This window comes from Harpia harpyja, chromosome 4, assembly GCF_026419915.1.
Source record: "Harpia harpyja isolate bHarHar1 chromosome 4, bHarHar1 primary haplotype, whole genome shotgun sequence".
Taxonomy (NCBI): Eukaryota; Metazoa; Chordata; class Aves; order Accipitriformes; family Accipitridae; genus Harpia; species Harpia harpyja.
In genome coordinates this window covers 85,774,922-85,796,615 of record NC_068943.1, presented here as the reverse complement: position 1 = coordinate 85,796,615, position 21,694 = coordinate 85,774,922, and the positions used below count along the sequence as shown (strand labels likewise).

At 64.3% G+C, this 21,694-nt stretch overlaps 1 protein-coding gene across 1 annotated transcript; it reads left to right on the top strand.

Annotated features, from left to right (window-relative positions):
- The first annotated feature begins 1,708 nt into the window (after nucleotides 1-1,708).
- Nucleotides 1,709-21,470, top strand: JUP (junction plakoglobin). The gene is made up of 15 exons (XM_052785475.1): nucleotides 1,709-1,803; nucleotides 12,032-12,264; nucleotides 13,280-13,533; nucleotides 14,119-14,357; nucleotides 14,824-15,025; nucleotides 15,673-15,817; nucleotides 16,230-16,333; nucleotides 17,651-17,989; nucleotides 18,418-18,573; nucleotides 18,762-18,881; nucleotides 19,065-19,215; nucleotides 19,353-19,474; nucleotides 19,769-19,808; nucleotides 20,184-20,353; nucleotides 20,605-21,470. Exons 2-14 carry the CDS (start codon nucleotides 12,039-12,041, stop codon nucleotides 20,327-20,329), a joined length of 2,244 nt encoding a protein of 747 aa, XP_052641435.1. The 5' UTR covers nucleotides 1,709-1,803; nucleotides 12,032-12,038; the 3' UTR covers nucleotides 20,330-20,353; nucleotides 20,605-21,470.
- The last annotated feature ends 224 nt before the right edge of the window (nucleotides 21,471-21,694 follow it).

The window sequence follows — 21,694 nt, the reverse complement described above, 5'->3', positions numbered from 1 at the left end:
TGACGAGCGCCTGGGCACGGCGTCCCCTCGCCAGCCCCAAACTCACGTTGGGGCACACGGTTGCCTTGCTCCTGCTCCTCTGCTGGCACCGGGCGAAGCCCCTTGCAGGCCGGGGGTCCCGTCCCTGCTCCCACCTGCAGCTGTTGGGTGCAGAGGTGCCGGCAGGGTCCGGCACTCCTGGTAGCGCCGGGCAGGAGTAGCAGCTCTGCGACCGGTGGTGTGACCCCGGCAGTGGCTGGGGCTGCGAGCATGGCCACCGTCCCCCGAGGTGTGCAGGGCCGGCAGAGCTGGGCTGCGGGGAGGTGCCAGGGGTGCAGAGGTGGGGTGTGGGGGGGGTAAGCCTGCAGGACTCCGTGGGTTAACACCATGAAGGCAGCGCTGCGCTTCCCTGACTCCCCTGACCTTGACTGCGAAGGAACATAAATGAGTTTTTCGGCTGTCATCTCAGCTGTGCCCTGCCGTGCCGTGCAGTGCCATGGGCCCCTTTCCTCCTTGTGCTGGGAGGGCTCTCGCTGTGCCCTGGATCCCCCGCTCTGTGCACGGTGATGGAATCCCGTTTTCTTGCAGGGGCGGTTGGAGCTCTGTCTCCCACCCCCCTCCAGAGCTGTGATTTCCCGACAGAGTTGGTGCCTGCAGTCAGGTGTGGCAGAGGACTGTGCAGGGGCTGATGGGGGGTGTGTGTGTGTGCAGGATGTGTCCCCTCACCCCTATCCCCAAATCCGGGTAGCAGGAGGCCTGGGGATCCCCGCCGTGGGCCGGGACGTGCCCTGGCACTGGGTGCTCATCGGCGACTCGGGTGCCGGAGGCTTCGCCCGGGGCTGGCGAGGAGCGGGTGAGCCGGGACGCGGCGGCAGCACCCAGCTGGACCAGTCTGGCCAGGGACTGGGGTGACGTGGGCTGCCGTCACCCAGTGCCTCTTGCTGCCGCTGCCGGGCTCCTGCCTCCGTTTCCCCACCGGGGCGGCGTGGAGCCCCCTTCCCGGGGTCGGGTGGTTCTCCAGGGCCGGACCCTGCCCCGCCACCCGCGCTACCGGCTCCGCACCCGGGCACCCACCGATGCCAACACCGTAAAGGCTGCAGGAGCCAGGGGTGCCCCACGCGGCTCCGCGACGTGGGCCCTCGGGCGCAGGGAGGACAGCCGGGAGGCCGGGGGGGGAGGCAGCCCCCGGCCCCCTCCCACCCGCGCTCCGCTCCCCTCCGGCCCCTCCCGGGCGGGTGCTGCTGCCGCAGGGACCGGGCTGCCTGCAGCCCCCGGGCGAGGTCGGGAGCGTGGGGAGGGGGACACGCAGGGCCGAGGCCGAGGCCGGGGCGGGGGGGAGCCCCGAGCTCCCTCTCGGGGGTCCCGGCACCCCACGTACGCGCCCGGGGGTCCCCGCCCTGCCCAGGAACGTCCCGGCCACGCCCCCTGCCCGGGGGAGGGTCCCTGGCCCCGCCCCGATCTCCGCCTTGCCCCGCCCAGTGACGTCACCCAGGTGGTGTTTCCCCCCTCCCCCCCCCGGCGGTCGCGCCCTTCCCCGCCCGCCGCCGCGCCCCGCCCCGCCGCCCAATCGCCTGCCGGCGAAGGGCGGGGCGGCCGCGCCCCCGCCAATGGAGAGCGGATAAACACGTCCAGCGGGGGCGGTGCCCGGCGCGTCTCGGAGTTGACGGGCGTGCCGGCGGTCCAATAGCGATCCGGCGGTGCGGGGAGGGCGGGGCGTGTACCGGGGCGGGGCAGGGCGGGGCGGCGCGCGGGGCGCTGCTCGCCTTTTGTTCGGGCAGGAGCGGGGCGGCCGCCAGTGTCCGCGCAGGGGGAACCGCCGCGCAGGTGAGCGGGGCCGGGCCGCGGGTCTGCGGCCCCCGGGGAGCCCGGGAGGGCCGGGGCAACCGGGGCGGGGCCGGGGCACGCCGGGCGTCCCGGGCTGGGGGGCGCCGGGGCCGGGCGGGCTCCGCCGTGCGGGGCTGGGGAGCCGCCGCAGTTCGGGGCTGGGAGGAACCAGGTGTCCGGGCCGCGGCGGCGCCAGGCGCCCCGGGTCGCTCCCGCCGCCGCCCGTCGTCCGGGGCAGGGCTCCCCGCAGGCGGCGGAGCCGGGTGCTGCCCGTGAGCCCGGCTCGTCCCGCGTGGGGCCGGGGGCGAGCGGGGGGGTTGTCGGCGGCTGAGCCCCAGCCTGCGCGGATCCGGTCGGGCGGGTCCGCGGGGCGAGCCCCAGCGGGCGGCCGGGTTGTCCCGGTTCCCCGCCCGGCGCCGCAGGAGCGAGTTCGCAAGTTGCGGCCCCGACCCCGCGTCCCGGTACGAGGCGGCGGCTTCGGACTCGGACCCGGCCCCGCCCGGGGCCGCGGCTCAGCGGGCGAGGCCCTGGCACGCTGCTCGCCCAGGTGGCCCCGGGGCTCTTGCGCAAAGCGTGGCTGCTCGGTGCCGTGAGTCATGCCGGCCAGGCCGCACCGGAGGCCGACGGGTGCCGGTGGGCTGCCCCGCGCCTTCAGGCGGGTTTGGGGAGTCCTCTCCCCGGCTGCTGGGGGGGGGGGTGTTGGCTGAGCCCCCCGCTGCCGGTGGATATCCGCACAGGCTAATGCGGGGGGAGCGAAACTCGGCTGCCTTTTTGTCTGGGGTTTGGGGAGGAGAGAGCACTCTAATTGCGTTAGCTGAGTGATTAGCTTAATTAATCAGGTTTACAGCAGAGATGAAAGGATAATGCTGGGAGTTGCCCGGAGAGAGAAAACGTAGGCTGCCGTACCAGCAACTTGGAGAGACGTTTGTGCTGCGAGAGGAGCGTGAACGCTTGCCGAGAGGGCACGGCCACCAGCTGGGGACGGTCCTGGGTCACCCACGCCGCTGTCATGCCCGCACGGGTGCGAAGACAGCAGCCTGCACCCACTCTTGATGGGCAGTAGAGTCCACGCACCCCCCTGGCTTTCCTGTGATGCTGTCAGGGTGCCTGGGCGAGCCCCATGTCCGGGATGATGTCCCCTGTCACCTTCCCGGTGGGGGCCAGGGACACCCCGTGACCCCACTGGGTCCAGCCCCTGTGGTCACCGCACCTCCTGCTCCAGCCCACGTTGTGCTGGTTTTGGCACTGGTGCCGCTTGCCAGCCCTGACACCCGGTGGTCTCGGGCCCATCTGCCATCAGGCTGGTGGGGAGCCGGGGGCGAAGCGTCTCCCTGCCAGCTGCCGCGGGGACGGGGCTGGAGCGGTGCCGGGGCGTTTGCTCAGGGCTGTCGTCTGCATCCAGGGCGGGTGCGGCGCCCGTGGGGTCTGCTCCTGGCCCCGCTCTCGGGGGGAGCCGGTGTCTGGCCCAGCCGGTAAATGGGGCTGGGAGACTTTAAGATCCCTTTCTGTGGCCCTGCCAGCGTTTTATCGGAGTCGGCTGGAAGGGTACGGGGTACCCGATGAAACAGTCATTGTGCATCTGAAGCCTGTAATCGTTCATTGCTTTGGAGGATTTCCATAAAGTGTCATGAAAAACCCATTTGACTGCTAATTTGGCTTAAACAAGTTGGCCGTCAGGATGGGAATGCACAGAGCTCCTGGCATCAGTGGCTGAGGGGTGTTTTCCCCTCCAGGGCTGGCTGCTGCACGGGTGCTGGGCGAGACGTGGGTCCCCAATGCTCGGGGGGCTTGCGGGGTGCTGGGGGAAGGTGGGGCGGCTGCGGCAGGGCCCTCGCTTCCAGACAATGGCGTTTACGGTCTATTGTCTGGGCAATGTGGCGTGTCCTCACCGGCTCCAGGAAGCGCATGCATCCCGGTGGGACTGAGCCAGACTGCTGGGGGGGTCTGCCGGGGCTGGGCATGCGAGCGATTTGTGCACTAGCCCCAGAGCATTGACCACCTCAGCAGTGTGGGTGGCTCGTGGCTTTGCTGCAGCTGGGGTCCCTGGAGAATTTCCCCTCTGGTCCCAGTGCTGTGTTTCAGTGTAATATTCAGTGCTGTCCTAATCCCATTAACTCTCCCCTTTGTTTTCCCCACCTGAAATCCTTAATCAGCTCTAGCAGCTGGGGCAGGCAACTGTGGTGCAGCTGCATGGCTTTTTCAGCTGAGGCTGTTCCTGTGAGGATGGTTTCCCTTCAAGGCTGTGGTTTGGTGTGGGAGCACTTGATGGGATTTGGCTTTTTATCACACTTCCAGATCTCCGGGGTTTAAGACGGCGCTTCTGCTGGGCGCACTGCCGCTCGCAGATGGCAGAGCCTTCGGGAGCGGAGCTGCCCTTGGCCCCCGCTTTGCAAGCAGGGGAAGTGGAGGCTCTTTGCAGAGAACTTTCAAGACTTTAATTGCAGCATCTGTACCGAGGCTTGTGCTAGTCTTGAAGGTTTAAATTAGACTGGCTTCTAATTAACAGAAGTTAAAAAGAAATTTAATTTCTATTAAAACTGTACAAGCTTACCTTGGACTTCAGCTCTTACATTGATCTCAGCTGGCACTTTCCCACCCAGACAGGGTGTGTGGGGCACCCAGCATCACCCAGAGCTGGGGCTTGGGTGGTGGCTCTCAGTCCTGTGAGACCGTGGGGTGTCCCAGGTTGGTCTGTGCAGATGGAAGCAGCTGGGATGGCAGCTCAGGAGGACACCGAGGAGCAGCACCGGGGGCTGCATTGGTGCCTTGAATTGCTGCAGTGCTCTCTGCTTCAGAAGGGCTGGTTTTATCCCCCTTCCCCATGGACACTATTTGGCGAAGTGGCGGAGGACGGTGGGGGTGTGAAGGCGCAGGTACTCTGTCTCCAAAGAAATCTCAAAACTTGACCTAAGCAGCTAAACACCATGTCTGTGCTTAAACTGGGTTGGCTTTGGAGCTGCGCAGGTGCCTCCATGGGCAGAACTCCCCCTCTCTGCTTCCCACCTCTGGTGTGGGAATGCTGCATGGCTTGTTGACGTCTGTGGGGGGAGATGAAGATGTTTCTAATTAGGCAGAGGTTTGAAATACCCTTCTAAATATGCCAGTCCTGATGGGTTTTGCTGCAGCTGCTGACAGGCCCGGAGGCATTTCAACACGCCTTGGTCGCTTGGCTCCAAAATCGCTTTGCAAACAGGGCAGGAGCCTTGTGCTGCTCCTGTGGATGCTGGGGCTCGTTTGAACCGAGCAAGTCCTTGGGCTCCTTCTGAGACCCCAAGCAGGAACTGGAGCTGGCAGCTGGGTGAGGTGGAATGCTCAGTGTTTTCTGAATATCCCATGCCTGGGTGATCCAACCCGCAGGAGGTGGTGAAGGCAAGTGAGCAGCGGTGCCCACCCAGGGGGGAGCCTGCTCCGCTGCTGGAGGGAGGCATGGACACTGTGGCGTGGGATGCGCCGTGGTCCCCCATGGCTTTTGAGGGTGGATGGGCTGGATAAAGTGTGTGGGCTTTGCTGGTGCGGGAGAGACCTTTGGCTGCTGTAAGGAGCCCTGCCGTAATCGCTGTGACGCGCGGGCAGAGCCCTGGTGACAAATCATTAACTTGCTCCGACAGGCCGGGTGCTGACGGGTGTTGGTGATAATTTCTTGTGAAGCGTCTGAAGTTTACAGATGTAATGCAACTGGATGGAGAAATTAAGCCGGGGCTCAGCAGCCCTGTGTCCCTCCCCACTGCCTCGGCTCCTCGGGCAGCATTAGGGCCAGGTGGCAAAATCCCGTGTTTCGGGACACCATGACTGGAGCTGGGAACAGCCTGTGAGCCTCAAAGCCTAAATTTAAAGCCTGCAACTATCATGTTGTTAAAGGACAACTTGTTCTTTGTGCTCTTTAAAACAAAATAATGATTTTTTTTTTTTTTATCCAGATGGAGTTATTGTGATTAATTGCACCATGCCAGTTCTCTTTTCCATGGACAAGTGGCAAGTTCCCATCTTTCCCAGCAGTGTTTCTAATGAGATCAGCAAACTTTAATTGAGGAGGGAATGTGCCCGTGTGGGTCCTCCTGATCCTGGTGCTTCTGCAGATGGCAGTGTCTGTGCCAGCAACTGAGGATGCGAGGAGGGGAGATGTGCTGCCAGAGACCCTGCGATGGGTCTTCAGCATGTGAATGTCCCTGGGAAAACACTCCTTGGGCTGGGGTCCTGCTGTGGGTCTTGCCCCACATGGGCAGAGCCAGCCAGGCATGGCACAAGAGCTGCGAGAGGGAGACCTGATCCCAAATCAAGGCTGCTGGATCTGTGCCGGTGCCCAGCAGTGCTGTGCATACGGGGCAGGGAGGTAACGCTGGGCAAGCCGGGGCTGCGGCAGGGCACGGCACGGGCAGCGGGGCTCCGTGGGGAAGCCCAAGCCGTGGTGCAGCAGATGGTGCTTTGGCACAGCTCTTGCACGAGTCCCAGGTGTCGGGCAGTTCTCGGGGCCGTGGTGCCCCGTGCAGGGGCTCGGCTGCCCCATAGTGTGCTGCAGGAGGGTGGGTGTCATGCCCAGTGTTGTGCGTGCTCTCGCAACGGGAGAGTGCTTGACGGATAATACCTTGTCATTTTGTGATGTGAAGTGCCAAAATATTACAGCCTGGACTTGGCGTGTGCTGGAGCTGTCAGTAGCTGTTAATTCGGGTGCAGGCGAGGCATTTCCAGAGGCTTGGGGAACGTGCTCTGTTTTGGAGAGCATCCGCCACGATCCGCTCTGCTCAGCTGAAATGCCGTGCTGCTGGGGCTGGCTCTGCTGCTGGGAGACTGGTCTCGCCACGCTCGGGGTGGGGGGGTATGCGGCACCCACTGGATAGCAGGAGCAGTGGGGGCTTTGCATGGGGCTCTAGGCAGCTCAAACTTAACCTCGTCGGGAGCAGCTGAAAAATAAATAGGGTTTTAGAGCCTCCTCCAGCGAGGAAGCCCAGCTCTGAAGAGTAGCCCTTGCACCCCTCGGCTGCCTTCCCCGAGTGACCTGAAGTTGTCGGAGCTGGTGGGGCGGCCGGGAGCTGCTCCGGATGCGTGAGCGCTGGCGAACAAAGGCCATCGGCTCCTTTGTGTGCAGGGCCGGGGCCAGGGCGGCCTCGCACCGTTACAGCTTGCTTTCTAACAAGAGACTGATCCCCCGTCGCCAGTCTCCTCCTCATTAAACTTCAAGCTGCTCTCGTTCCCCTTTGAATTCTTCCACTTATCTTCACTGTAGAGCCCCATTGAAAGGGCTCGTGGTAGCCGGGATCTGAGACTAATGCTTCCCATTGATGCTGGTGAGGTCTTGAAAAGCTCCTTTCTCTGTCTCCTCCTGCTGCGTGTTCCTGCGAGGGATCCTCTTCAAAACCATTGAAGCTTCTGTACAGGGTCTGTTGCGGTGTCTGCGGGAGCTTCGTTAGCTGCAGCCCCAGCTTCGTTAGCTGTCGGTGCAATGGTGTCGCTTCTGGGTGCCTCTGGGCAGGGGGTTGCAGGTGGAGGGGGTCCTCAGGGTGCAACTCTCCCGGGTGTGCTGAGCCCCAGCTGCCCTTGCCCCGAGGAGGGCCATGGTGCTGAGGGCCGTGGTGCTGTGGCTGTTAAGGCTGCTGTCCCCGAGCCTCGCTGTCTGTGCAAACAGTCGCTAATCCCCTGGCTGCTCCAGGAGGGTGGGGAGGACCGGAGATAGCTTGCGTGTAGCCTAAGTGCTTCTAAAATAGTCTTCTCTTGCATTGCATTTGTTGAATTGCCTTAACTGCCTCTTTCCTTTTCTTAACTTTCCTTTTCTTAAAAGCCTAAGTGACTGTAATTGCAGTCGCTCACATGCTTCCCACAGCTGAGCTCACCCCCTCGCGTGGTGAGGGGGCACCTCCAGCACTGCTGCTCTGTTCCCGGCAGGGCCAGGAAGGATGCGTGCAAGGACAGGGCTCCGCAAGAGACCTACAGCAGCCCCCCAGCCGGCATCCCACGCTGCTCCGGGCTGGCCAGCACAGCGTGCTCTGCGCGGGGACAAGGGCAGGCTGGAGCTGTGCGTGATGTACTTGGGCTGCCCCTCGCACCCCCCCCGCCCCCCCCAGGTGCCTGCTCCTGTGCAGCCCCTGCCTGGGACTTGGGATGTGGGGGTGCTCTGTGCCCCCCACCTGCTCACTTAGGGGTGGTCCCCCCCATTGGGGGTGACGGCTGTTCACCCCAGGGTCTGCTGCTCCTCAAGAAGTCCCTGGGCAAATAGCTATTTTTGCGTGAAGCAGCATTTATGGCTTCCCTGCTGCTGTTTTGGGCAGCTCAGCCATACGTCTGCTGGCTGTGTCCTGCCTGCGCGAGGCCGAAGGCTTCTCCCAGCAGCCGGAGGGAAGGGCTGGTCAGGCCTGGGGGCTGCGTGTTTGCTGGAGACTTCCTCCGCAGACGGTGTCCCGGGGGGGGGCGATGCTGCCTGGACACTGATCAAATGGCTCTGGGGGCGGATGAGCCGCTGGCCGGTGCCTTACAGCTGCTGGAGCTTCCTCTGCCTTCCCCGGCATTCCTGGCTGCGGGAAGTGGTGGGAGAGGGATTAACCTTCTCCTGGCTCTCCCCTGCATGGGGGTGGCCGAAGCCCCCTGTGCGGCTCAGCCCGTTCCCCATCGTGGTGCTGGGGGCATGCTGGAGGTGCTCCCCCAAACCCGCTGTCCCCTCTGTGGGGTCTCCCACATCTGCCTCATTGTTTCCCAGGGGGTTTCCTTGCTGTTCCTGGGAGTGAGTCCTGTTTCCCTGGGGTCCTGGCTCTGTGCAGGCAGAGGGGCTCAGCCAGGGCTGGGTGGTACTGCTCTGCCCTTGCTGTGCTCCGCTTCCCACTCTGGTTAATAACAGCCCGGTGGGAGGGAGGTAAGGGCTGGGCTCAGCAGCAATCATCCTACCGACAGGCCTGGCTGTGGAGAGGGCTAGAGCCCACCCAAGCATCCCCTGTGCTCATGGCTGAGCCCTCCAAGGCAGGTATTTTCACATGTGCCCCAAATACCCCCTGCTCCTCCCTCCTGCATGAGCTGCTGCCCTCCCCTGTGCCGCTGGCAGGGGTCCTGCCCCACTGCAGCCGTTCACCACCAAAAGTGTTGCCGGTGAACGGCTCCTGCTGAAGGTGAACACAGGCGTAACCAGCATCCCCTGCCTGGGGGACTGCCCGTCTTGCTCCGATCCCGCTGAGGAGGAGGGAGGACATCTGAGGACAGAGCCCAGCCGCGGAGGACGGGGGAGAAGCTCGTGTCAGGCGTCTGGCCCTCGCTGAGTGACGAGCAGAGGACGTTTGACACAGGGTTCAGAAAATGTCACTGCTTGCTGCTGGAGCGTCTGACATTTGCTCCACTGGCCCCGTCACCTTGGGTGCCGCTGGCCTCGCTGGCTGCCCGCAGCGGTGAGCAAACACCCCAGGGGCTGCTGGCAGGGCGATGCTCCAGGGCAAGGACGGCTGCTGTGTTTAACAAGGTGCCCGTGGTCCTTTTCTGGGGGGCTCCTGGGGAGGGAGAGTCCCCTGAGCGGTGTAACACCCATCCCCGGTGGCCCCTCTCCCCCATTCCTGCAGGGCACCGTGCTCAGACGGGTCTAACACGGTGCTCATTAGCTTGGACCCACTCTCCTGCTTGGAGCTTGTCTGGGGCCGATCACCTGAGCTTGTGTCTGGGCTCTGAGGAGCTTTGCTGGCTTTTGATGTCCCTGGGGTGCCGGCGGTGCAGACGGAGGGGGTGGCGGGGGGGGGATGGCTCATGCATAATGCAGCCCTCTAAGAAGCCTGTGTCTGAGCTGAACTCACAGAGGTTTGAAAAATTAAGTGCCTGTCAAATGCCTGTAAATTGTAGAGCAGCCGTTACCGGTTGACCGATGGCGCAGGCAGCACCAGCCCCTCCTGCCAGCTCCAGCTCGCTGCTGCCTGGGCGTCCCCGTCCTGGCTGGGGTGGGTGCTTGGGGTCCTCACACCCCCCTCTGTTGTGCAGGGAGCTTTCCCGCTCCGTGCTCCCCTCGCCTGCCCTGTCCAGGGCAGCTTTCCAGCGTCAGCCTGGGGGTGCCGGGGTCCCGCTGGCCGCAGCCCGGCTGCCGGGGCTCTGCGTGCCAGCTCCTGGCAGGGATGTGCGATGGCTCGCATTAGTTCCTGCACCGTGGCAACTTGCCCTGCCGGTGCTGGCAGAGTGCCCTCCTGCCCGCCATGCTTCCTCGGGCATGATTTGGCATTGCTTTTCTTGGGCTTCCCGACACAATTTGGAGGCTCTGCCACTATGGCCAGGGTGACCCAGCTGGGAGGACTTGCTCTCCCAAACTCCAACACGACAGCTCATGAATACACACAGGGGGTGTGCGGCACTGTTGGCACTCCCGGCTCGGCACGAGGGCTCTCCTGGCCGAACCCTGCTCTGGCACGGGGTGGGGAGCGGAGCCGGGCTCGCCCCCGGCGCCGTGTGTCACGTACCGCCCTGCTGCACCAAACGGAAACCCCAGCTCCTGCCCGCGCCCCGCCGTGGGAATGATCTGCCCCTGCTGGCCTCCATTAGTGGGTCCCTCTCTTGCTGCCTTATAAACATGCATTATGCACAACCCATTACAGCCGGAGCTGTACTTAGTCTGCGGATTGCTGCTTGACAGCTCAAAAAATATCGAATTGACAGGAGCGGCGCCCTGCAGCGGCTCTGGGAAGGTAGCTGGGTGGGGGACAGACATGGTGGGATGCAGGATGCATCCAGCTGGCGGGACGGGAGCGTGGTGGGGCTCCTGCCTCCCACCAGCCGCTGCTCCCTGGCAACCAGCATTTGTGCCCGGGCTGGGATTTTTCCCTGTGAGCGCCGGCCTGTGCCGCTCGCGAGGGCTCGGCCGCTCCTTGGGAATAGCCGGCAGCGCTGGGGCGAGCCGCGCCAAGCCCGTGCGTGCCGTGCCCTGCCCGGGCCGCCCCACGCAAGCCGCGTCCTCGGCCACCACCCGACGCCCTGAGTCAGCCACCGGTGTGGTGGGGGACCGGGGCTGGTGAGGGGCTCGTCCCCCCTTCCCCTTGCTCCCCCTGAGGAGGATACCGTGGTCCGAGGCCGCCGCACCAGCCCGCCTGGTCCCCGCGAGCCTGAGCTGTGCCGGCGGCTGGAGCAGAGCCAGGGGTGCGCGGCCGCCCTGGTCCAGCTTGCTGCGTGAATCAGTGCCGGTGGAGGTGGTAATTACACCTCTCTTTGGAAGTGCGGTTGCTGCTGCGCCCAGCTATGCCGGGCGGCAGCTGCTCCCTTCGCCTCTTATCGCCTCTGAAACTCTGACTCATCCCCAGCCCTGTGTGGCCAGAGGAAGGGGCAGAAATCCCGGCGGGTGCCTGGGTGGTGGGTCAGCAGTTGTAGGGCTGGCTGGGTGTTGTCTCCATCCCTCTCTGCCTCCCTCCATCCCTGCTCTCCTGGCCGTGCCGGGGGGCTGGATGCGGGGCTGGTGACTCACAGCCCTGCAGCGTCCGCCTGCCCCGATGAGCTCGGGTTAATCCATGAGCCATCCTCCCTCCCTCTGCATCCCAAAATTAAAGACAAGGGAAACCCAGCCCTGCTCGCAAGCAACCTTGGCTGGTTCGTCCTGAGTTTTGGGATGTGCTGGGTTGCCCTGTCCTGGCACCGTGCAGCCACAGCGTGGTGCTCGGCACAGCACGGTGAGCGCCCAGCGCCGGACTGTGCCATGGGTGCTTGTGGTGCTGAGCACCCAGAGGAGAGCCAAGCCGGTGGCTTCGCCTGGTTATTTTTAGGTGCTTTAGGAGTGGCACAGCGGACTTCTAAAAAGGTTTGTTTTATTCTTGGAGCTGCAGCCCTGTGGCTCTCCCCAGCTCTCTGCCAGGCTCTGTCTCTGGTCTTTAAAAAGCCTGTGGGCAGCCGGGGGAGCCTGGGGGGGGGGGGGGGGCTGTCTGCGGGCCCCCTCCGTGCCGGGCAGAACCTGCTCACACCTTTGCCACCGAGGCGGTGAGACACGGCGTTGGGCGGCAGGCGCTGGCTGATGGCTCAGCCAGCCGTGCGCGGTCTGCGCCGGTTGCAGCCACGGTTCATGTCTGAACACGAGCAGCAAAGTGCTGAGCTGTGGGTTCGTCATCCCGGTGCCGCCTTTCATCTCGTGTGGGGGAGGAGGGCAGATAGCGATCTGCTCGATCTGCTCGTGGGCTGCGCAGGGGCCGGCTGCCGCGCCGGGGTCTGCCGCGCGCTTCGGTGCAGGAGAGGAGCGGGAGGGTGCTGCGGTGAGCTGGGCTCTGCCAGAGGCGTAACTTCTCCCCTTCCTGCCCCGCAGAGCAGCCATGGAGGTGATGAACATGATGGAGCAGCCGATCAAGGTGACAGAGTGGCAGCAAACCTACACCTACGACTCGGGCATCCACTCCGGCGTCAACACCCAGGTGCCCTCCGTCAGCAGCAAGTGCCTCGGGGACGATGATGAGGTCTACGGGAAGCAGTACACCATCAAGAAGACGACCACTACGAGCTACTGCCAGGGAGGGAGCCAGGGCCAGAGCCAAGCGCAAGGTAGGGGCTGCGGGGCCGGGCACATCCACAAGCTTGGCTGCTCGGTCGCTGCCTTCCTCCGCCTCCCCCGTGAGCCGTGCTCCTTCTGGGCACTCCTCTACACCGCCTTCCACACCCCGGGAGTTGTTGCTGCCTAAAATATGCTCCCTCCTGTCCTTCCCTGCGCCGAGAGGCTCTTGCGTAGGGGCGGCGTGCAGCCAGCCCGCACTAGTGCTGAGCTGTGCACGCACATCCGAGCACGCCGGTGGGTTGGCTCGAGATAGGAACAGCTGATCCCAGCCCACGGATCGGCCGTCTGCTCTGCTGCCTGTCTGCCTGCTCGGGAGACCTGTCTCAGCGCGGCTGGCAGAGCTGCCAGCGTGTGCCGTAAAGCCCCGCCAGCCGGCCTGTCTTCTCCGGCTGCTGCAAGGGCAAAGCAGACAGAGACGCAGCCCCCAAAGCCAAAGGAGATGCTTCCTCCAGCTTTATCCCTTAAAAGAGGACTGCTTTGCTCCACTCGCCTTTGCGGTTCCCCCCGTCAGTGGTGGGCCCTGGAAGGTTTAATTGCCAGCTCCTCCAGGGAGGCAGAGCCCCATGGAGAGGGATGAGCCCTCCCGATCCCCGCGCGGTCCCTGTGCCGTAGAGGTGGGGACTGCGGGTGGCTGCTGCAGCATCTCTGCCCCGGGGGTCACGCTCGTCCTGGCATCCTTGACGGGGAAGGCCGCCGTGTCCTTCTCCTAATCCCCAGTGCCAGCTGGTCCCAAGTTGCAAATATCCTTATTTTTTTAATTAATGGGCCTTGTGTGACAACTGCCTAATCATGCTGCCTAATTGAGCGTTGTCTTATCTCTGCGCTGCCGTATCTGTTTACACTTTGAAGCACCGGCTCCTTGCAGAGCGTGCTGGGACTGCTGACGTTGTTGCCGGTGTCGTTGCGCGAAGCTCTTGCTCAGCTAATTGAAATGGGAAAGCAGGGCTGGGAGCGTTCCTCGGAGAGAGCCGGACTCTAACGCTGCCTCCCCATCTACCCCTGCAGTGGACATGGAGGCTCAGCTGGCCATGACCCGGGCCCAGCGTGTCCGGGCCGCCATGTACCCCGAGACGGTGGAGGACCGCTCCCTGCTCATCACCACCCAGCTGGAGGGACAGCAGACCAACGTGCAGCGCCTGGCAGAGCCCTCCCAGATGCTGAAATCGGCCATCGTGCACCTCATCAACTACCAGGACGACGCCGAGCTGGCCACCCGCGCTATCCCGGAGCTCACCAAGCTGCTCAATGATGAGGACCCGGTAAGGAAGCGTGGTTTGCCTCTGGGCTTTCAGCTGCCAGACTTGCGGGGCGCGCTTCCCCAACCGTGACAGCACAGCCGGGCTCCCATCCTCGCGGGGCTGCGGGGCTGCCGTCTGGCTCCTTCCCCTTGACAAAGCTCTGCGGTCGCCTCTGCCCCGCAACAGGACTGAGCCCACCTCTGCCCACCCGCATCTCCTCACAGCCTGTCCTCGCTGCTCAGACACGGTTCTTCTCCCGCCCTGGCCTCGCACAGACGCCGAGTGCTTCTTGCTGGCTCTCGGTGCTCCAGCCCCCCCTGCCCTCCCCCTGCCCGTCCCTGCAGCACGCTTGTGCTCCACGGACCCGACCGTGTGCTGCCCGCTGCTGCAAACTGCAGCGTAGCTCCTGGAGCATCGTGAATGATGATTGTTAAAAATAACAATCCTTGCCTGCGCTGCCGTGCCAGCTCTGCTGCTCCAGAGCCGCCCTGCCCGGCGCGATGCGCGGCAGCCCTGGGCCGGCTCTCGCCCGGCAGAGTGGGATCCCTCCTGTGGTGGGCAGCAGTGTGACCCCTTCCCACCCGCCGGCTTCTCTCCCCACCCCAGGTGGTTGTCAGCAAAGCAGCCATGATCGTCAACCAGCTCTCCAAGAAGGAGGCGTCGCGCCGTGCCCTGATGCAGTCGCCCCAGATCGTGGCAGCCGTGGTCCGCACCATGCAGAGCACCAGCGACCTGGACACGGCCCGCTGCACCACCAGCATCCTGCACAACCTCTCGCACCACCGCGAGGGCCTGCTCTCCATCTTCAAGTCCGGCGGCATCCCGGCCCTCGTCAGGATGCTGAGGTATGAGGATGCTGGCGAGGGGTCCTGAGAGGACGGCAGAGCCGAGCGGTCCCTCCCGGGCTGTCAGCCGGGCGAGTGCCTGGGCTGGGGGCAGAGGAGGGGAGGGCTCCTGCTGCCCCTAGATGTGGGTTCTGTGCTCACACCAAAACACGGGAGTGGGAGACCTTGAGCCTTTTAGCCTGCGAAAGCCCCAGGGGCTGTGCAGGTTGCAGGAGGAGGGGAGCAGTCCCGCACGCTGCCTTGTCCGTGGAGATGGGGCTCAGTCTGTGCTCTGCCCCGAGGAGTAGGTGTCCCTTCTCTGAGGGCCACCCCGGGGCCACGCGGCACGGCGGCCTCGCACCGGGTCCTGCTGAAGGGCGCTGGGGGGGAGTCGGGGCTCGGGGCAGCTCTGTGGGCTCCGCCGGCAGTCTGGTGAGCCTGGAGGCAGCTGCCCGCGCTGACGTGGCTCTGTGCTGCCTGCCTGCAGCTCGCCGGTCGAGTCGGTCCTCTTCTACGCCATCACCACCCTGCACAACCTGCTGCTCTACCAGGAAGGGGCCAAGATGGCTGTGCGCCTGGCCGACGGCCTGCAGAAGATGGTTCCCCTGCTGAACAAGAACAACCCCAAGTTCCTGGCTATCACCACTGACTGCCTTCAGCTCCTCGCCTACGGGAACCAGGAGAGCAAGGTGGGCTCGGAGAGCCTGGCCTGCCCGGCGGCGCGGGGTCCTGCCGGAGGGAGGGCAGGAGGGGGGTAGTTGCCCAACCTTGCTCCTCGCAGACAGAACCCCAGGAGGCAGGGGTGGGAGCTCCCACCGTCTCAGCCCGTCTGGCCCCCGGCCACAGCCGGCAGCGGAGCAGTCGTGCTGTCTGCGACGCTGCCGCATCCGACCTCTTGCAGGTGGAGCGTCCCTGAAAGCGCAGACTGTCCCAGTCTGGCCGGTAGATCGGCTTGGCTGGGTTTCTCCCCCTGCTCCTCCGGGCAATGCCTCTATCCTTGTTCTTTGGCTGCTTCTCTCTCCTCCTACGCACGAGTCATCCCAGCCTCGTGTGGAGGTTCGGTCCCTGGACCTGCTCTGATACTGGCTGGGCGGGGGGCTGCTGCCCGTCCCGCCTGCGGCGCGGGGCGAGGGACCCCGGTGCGCAGGGCTGAGGTGGCCGGTGCGGGCGGTGGCAGTGCACGGCCCCGGCGGGGGTGACCCAAAGCACTCCTGCGCGCTGAGGGGTTGGATCTCCTGCCTGACTTGTGTCTTGGCACGAGCTGGGGAAACCAGAGCGGTGGTCCCGGCAGCCCGGAGCTGCCGCACGCCCCGACGCTGGCCCTTCTGTCTTGCAGCTGATTATTTTGGCCAACGGAGGACCCCAGGCCCTGGTGCAGATCATGCGCAGCTACAACTACGAGAAGCTGCTCTGGACCACGAGCCGGGTGCTCAAGGTGCTGTCGGTGTGCCCCAGCAACAAGCCTGCTATCGTTGAGGCTGGTAAGAGGGGCTGGGGGGCTGCGGCAGAGCCGGTGTCAAACAGGAGGAGGATGGTGGCGTCGGGGTGATGCAGCTGAGGGTGCCGTCTCACAGCTGATGTGCGAGACAGGTAGATGCCTTGCACAGCCAGGTGAAACCACCTGCGTGTGTCCTGGTTTCTTGCTCTGAAAGGCTGCTGAGGTGCTTTCCTGGCACCGTGCGTGGGCAAGATCTGGCCTGGCTGGCTGGTCGGGAGCTGTCTTCCCGCACCGCATTGAGCGTCCGCTAAGACGTGAGGCTGTGCGGTGCGTTGGAGGCATCGGTCAGGGGGTGCCCAGCCCACGTTCACCACGCAGACCCACTGTCTCTCCCTTCTCTCTGCTGGGGCAGCTTTGGGTATTTACAGATGGGCTGGTGTCTCCTTTCCTGGCAGGCGGCATGCAGGCATTGGGCAAGCACCTGACCAGCTCCAGCCCCAGGCTGGTCCAGAACTGCCTCTGGACCCTGCGAAACCTCTCTGACGTGGCTACCAAACAGGTGAGTCTGCGGGACCCCGAGTCATGCTTCAACACAGCATTTCGGAGGCTTCTCCGAACCAGCTGCCGGGCTGCCCCTCGCCCTCTGTTTGTGCCAGACTGAATCCAAAGCGATGTCCTTGTGCCATTTCCAGTCCCAGTGAGCTGCGGGGCGGTGGCAGCACGTGTGCCTGGCGGAGCGAGGGGATGCCCAGCTGTGCCTGAGCCCCGCTGCAGCAGGGGTTTGCCTGGCGTTGCGGGAAGCTGCTTACTGCCCACGGCCCTTCCCGTGCCAGCCGGCTGCCAGCGCTCGTGCCATGTCCCCGGCCGTGTGCCGCAGCCGCCGGCAGTTGCTGACGCGCTCAGCAGGGCATCACCGGGGCTACTACTCAGGGAGTCCCCGGCAGCCTGCCCTGGCACCGGCCGCCTGCTCGGCTCCTTCCCCGGCGAGGGAGCTGCTGTCGAGGGCTTGTGCCCGTGGGGCTGAGAGGCAGTCGGTGCGAGGGTGACCCCGAGTTCTGCTCTGGCGTTGCTCTCCCCAGCCCTGTGCTGCCTCCTGATGCGTTCCCCATCTGCTGGGGCCGCCTCTCTGTGCAGATTAGCGCCTGATGCAGCGTGGAAACTATTTGGGTTGGCGCGTAACCATCCCCTGGCTCTGTGGATTGGGGGGGGGGACACGGCCATGGCACCTTTAACTCCTTCCTGCCCTGCTGCTGGCTGCCTGCTGGCATGGCTGGCACCCGGGTCACCCCGGGACCACGTGAGGAGCACCGGCGGGTGCGTTGTTTGCACTTCCCAGCGGAGACAAGCTGCCGGAGACGTTAAACTCTAAGTAAAACCGCGCGTGTCGTGAGCGCCTGTTGCTCACGCAGTGCCGGCATCGCGGAGAAGCAGCTCTGGCTGCAGGGGGACAGGGAAAGGCGCAGTGTGGGAGGCACAAACGCTGCCTCCCCGCCGTTGCTGCCTGCTCTGGCCCGCGCGGAGCTGGGAAGCGCGTGGGGCAAGGACGTGGGGGGCCGGGGTCTGCAACAAGGGGTGTGCGAGCTCCAGCGAGAGCAGCCACGCGAGCCTGGGTCTCGAGGGGAGAGGGTGCCAGGTCTGGGAGGAAGAGCGCGGCCGGGGGCTGGATCCTCTCTGCAATGGCAGGAGCCGTCCTTGCGGGAGGGGGGTCCTCCTCTCCAAGGCCGGGTGTCTGGCCTGTCCGGGGGGAGCAGCTCTGGCTCCCCTCGCCCAGGCGACAGACACAGGGGACGGGCACGGGGCTGCAGCCCAGCCGCTGGCTGAGCCCAGATCTGGCTGCGGGGGTGCCTGGTCCGAGCTCTCGTCCCCGTTCCCGCAGGAGGGCCTGGACGGCGTCCTCAAGATCCTGGTGAACCAGCTGAGCTCCGATGACGTGAACGTGCTGACCTGTGCCACCGGCACCCTCTCCAACCTGACCTGCAACAACAGCAAGAACAAGACCCTGGTGACGCAGTCGAACGGGGTGGAGGCCCTGATCCACACCATCCTGCGGGCAGGCGACAAGGAGGACATCACCGAGCCGGCCGTCTGCGCTCTCCGGCACCTCACCAGCCGGCATCCCGAGGCCGAGATGGCGCAAAACTCGGTGCGGCTCAACTACGGCATCCCCGCTATCGTCAAGCTCCTCAACCAGCCCAACCAGTGGCCACTGGTGAAGGTAAAGGGGCTGGGGGGATGTTGGGGGCCGGAGGAAGCCGGTGGCTGGGCTTGAGCGAGCCCTCGGCCGCTGGCCCGTGGTGGGACACGCTGCTGAGGGGGGTCTGCAGCCGGTGCCGTGCACGGAGCGATGGCGGGCTGCTGCCGCTGCGGCTCTGGTCCCGTTGGGCTGCGTCTTTGATGGCAGCTAATGGAGGAAATGGCTTCTGCCGGCTGCTCAGCTGGAATCAATACTTGCCCCGGCCTCCCCCGCGGGGAGGGGGCCGGATCCGGTGTGGGAGGAAGATTGAAGTCAGCCTGCGCCGCGGAGGGGGATGGGGTGGGAGAGGCAGGGGGAGGGCGGCCCGGCTTGGCAGGTCCCGCGGGGGGCACACGCTGCTCCAATCCACGGTCGAGACGAATCTCTCCTTCCCTGCTTCTCTCCTCCAGGCTACCATAGGCCTGATCCGCAACCTGGCCCTGTGCCCGGCCAACCATGCCCCGCTCCAGGAGGCCGCCGTCATCCCTCGCCTGGTCCAGCTGCTGGTCAAGGCTCACCAGGATGCCCAGCGGCACGTAGCAGCCGGCACGCAGCAGCCCTACACGGTGAGTCCCCGCGGCAGGGTCTGCCCGGGGGTGGCCCTTTGCCTCTGTGCTCCTGGCACAGCCTGGCACCCCAAAAGCCGAGCTGTCCCTGGGGGGTAGCTTGTGCCCATGCTCGGGGTGGTCTCGTGCCCTGGCGTGGGGCACGCCGGCTGCTCCAGGGCCCCGGCTGAGCGTTTGTCCCCTGGCAGGACGGAGTGAAGATGGAAGAGATCGTGGAGGGATGCACGGGGGCACTGCACATCCTGGCCCGGGACCCCATGAACCGCATGGAGATCTTCCGCCTCAACACCATCCCTCTCTTCGTGCAGGTCAGGGGCTGGGGGGACACGGGGGCTGCACTTTGCCACCTCCCGCCGGGCCGGCACAGCCCCGCGGTGCCGGGGCCAGGGAGCCACGGCGCTCGGCTGGCGGCATCCGCGTGTCAGACCACATCAAGGAGCACGACAGCTCCTCGCTGGCTGCTTCACGTTGCCGCTAATCTCTCCTGACAGCTCCTCTACTCGCCGGTGGAGAACATCCAGCGTGTCGCGGCTGGTGTGCTGTGTGAGCTGGCCCAGGACAAGGAGGCGGCAGATGCTATCGATGCGGAGGGGGCCTCGGCTCCGCTGATGGAGCTGCTGCACTCCAGGAACGAGGGGACGGGTGAGCGCTGCCGTGCCGGGCCCTGTGCCGGGGGCTGTCAGCCGCGTGGCATCGCCCCAGCTGCAGCTGGTCTGGGGCTTCTGGTGCCTCGGTGCCACGCGGCACCGGGGGCTGAGGCTGCTGCCCTTCTCCTGCAGCCACCTACGCAGCCGCCGTGCTCTTCCGAATCTCGGAGGACAAGAACCCCGACTACAGAAAGCGCGTCTCCGTGGAGCTCACCAACTCCCTCTTCAAGCACGACCCGGCAGCCTGGGAGGCGGTGAGCATCCCACTGGGCACGGAGACAAGCCCTTTTCCCTGGGGAAACCAGAGCCTCTTAAGATGGCCCCGTCCTGCCTCCAAAACCTGCCACCACCGCCTCCGACCAGAGCTTGGACGGGCGCGATCGGCAAACGTGGGGAGGCAGGGGGTGGACGGCTGTGGCCTCTGCTCTCCAGCAGCCCTGGGTCGTGGTACCCGCTACCCAGGACGGGGCTGGGCACCGGGTAGCCCCTGAGCATCGTGCACACGTGAGCACGAACGCCCTCTTCAGTTGCGTCACCTTCTTTTGTAGGCTCAGAGCATGATCCCCATCAACGAGCCCTACTCAGATGGTGAGTACGGCACCAGCTCCTCCTGCGGGGTCCCCCCGTGGGCTGTGCTCTGGTGGGGCATTTGCCTCATCTCACCAAACCAGGCTGGTTTTAAAGCCTTTCTTGGATGGCTGCCAGCAAAGTGCCAGCCCGGCCTGCCTGGGGATGCTCAGCGGGATTGCTCAGCTCCCCCGGGAGAACGTGCGGCCGCTCCCCCGTGTGCCTGGGCTGGCCCAGAGGCTCGGGGCGGGTGGGCGGCTGGTGGCCCTTGTGTCCTTTGCAGCACCACGTGCCACACGCTGCCCCGGGTGGGGGGGACGAGGAGGAGGGTGGCTGAGGTCTGGAGAAGTCTCTCTCGCCGGCGGGAGCTGAGGTTGCCCTGTCCCTTCCCTGCAGAGCTGGACCCCGGCTACCGCCCCATGTACTCGGGTGACATCCCCCTGGACCCCATCGACATGCACATGGACATGGACGGGGACTACCCCATGGACGCCTACAGCGACGGCGTCCGAGCGCCCTTTGCTGACCACATGCTCGCCTAACCTGCCCCGCAGCCCCCGCACCAGGTGGGTGCTGGCGTGTCCTCGGGGTGCGGGCGCTTATCGAGGGCACGCTCATCCCTGGAGCAGGGCGGGTGGCCGGGTGAGGCAGGGCTGGCTGCTGGTGCCTGGTGTGCCGCGGGGTCCCCGGTGCTGCTGTGGGGTCCCCAGCGCTGCCGCGGGTCAGCATCCCCATTGCCTCGGGGGGCCCTGGGCTCTGGTCTCCTCCAAAATGCCCCCTCGGTTGAGTAACAGGACCGCCCTCCTGCTGTGCGCAGGTGTTTTCTCCATACAGAAGAGGGTGGCCCCAGAGCTGAGCATTCGCAAGAAGGACTTGGGAGACAGAAGTGCCTGAGAAGACAAACTTTTCCATTCCCACGAGAGGTTTTATTTTTCGATTTTTTTTTCTTCGCTGTGGGTCTGTGGAGAAGGTCCTTCCTCCTGGGACTGCTTCAAGCACCTACTGCCGCATCCAGCATCCAAGATACTGTTTCTGAAGCTTTAAAACACACAAACCCTGCACCGTTAGCAACCTTTCATTGGCAAAATAGTCTTTTCTATGAATATATATTTCTTTTTTATTTTTAATATGGTGCCAACGGCTTTTGCCGTCTTTAAGTTTGTGCTTTCTAACTTCCCCACTATTTGTTCTGCGTGTTAGTGTTCTAGGAAAGGAATCTAATACGGGAAAACCCTTTGCTTTCTGCAAACTCTAACTTAATCAGGCCAATCCAGAGTTTGCAGAAAACAAAGGGTGTCGTGTCCCAGGACCTTCGTTTTAGCCATCGGGATGTCTGTGGTTTAATTCTTTCCGATCAGCCATTGGGGAGCTGACTTTGTGTACCTGCCTATCCTACCAGTACCCATAGAGGAATGACTCCAGCATTAGGAACTGTGTCCTTGTACCAATCTCTGTTGCACATTTTAACCCGTTTCCCTTCTTTTTGGTGAGTGGTGTGTTTCTGTCCCCTCCTCCCTTATCTAACACATTTTTTAAAGAGGTTCTAGATCTGATGGTGGTTTAACGCTTCCACCGGAAAGGGATGGACAGTTACTGGAGTGTGGTTCAGGAATGGAAGATTTTATTATTTCTGTAAGTTGTTTTTGTATAGACCAAAGCAAAGAATAAAATAACCCCCCCAGCCCCGTGTTGCCCTGAGCCTGTTCTTCCATCAGCTGGGGAAGGTCAGCGAGTCCCCTTGGGGCAACTGGGGTGAAGGTGGCCATCACCCTCCTCGGGCCAGGCATTGGCAGTTCCCTCCCCTGGGGCCGGGCGGCCTCGGACGAGCTCGGTCCCCTGCTCTGCACCCGCTTTGCCTGGCCAAGGGCTCGGGTGGTGGCCGGGGGACAGGCAGGTTGGTGGCCCCT

Coding starts and splice junctions, on each gene's coding strand:
- JUP (XM_052785475.1), top strand. CDS start 12,039: ATGGAGGTGATGAACATGATGGAGCAGCCGATCAAGGTGACAGAGTGG. Junction 16,334..17,650: donor CTGACGTGGCTACCAAACAG/GTGAGTCTGCGG, acceptor CCGTTCCCGCAG/GAGGGCCTGGACGGCGTCCT. Junction 19,809..20,183: donor CAACGAGCCCTACTCAGATG/GTGAGTACGGCA, acceptor CCTTCCCTGCAG/AGCTGGACCCCGGCTACCGC.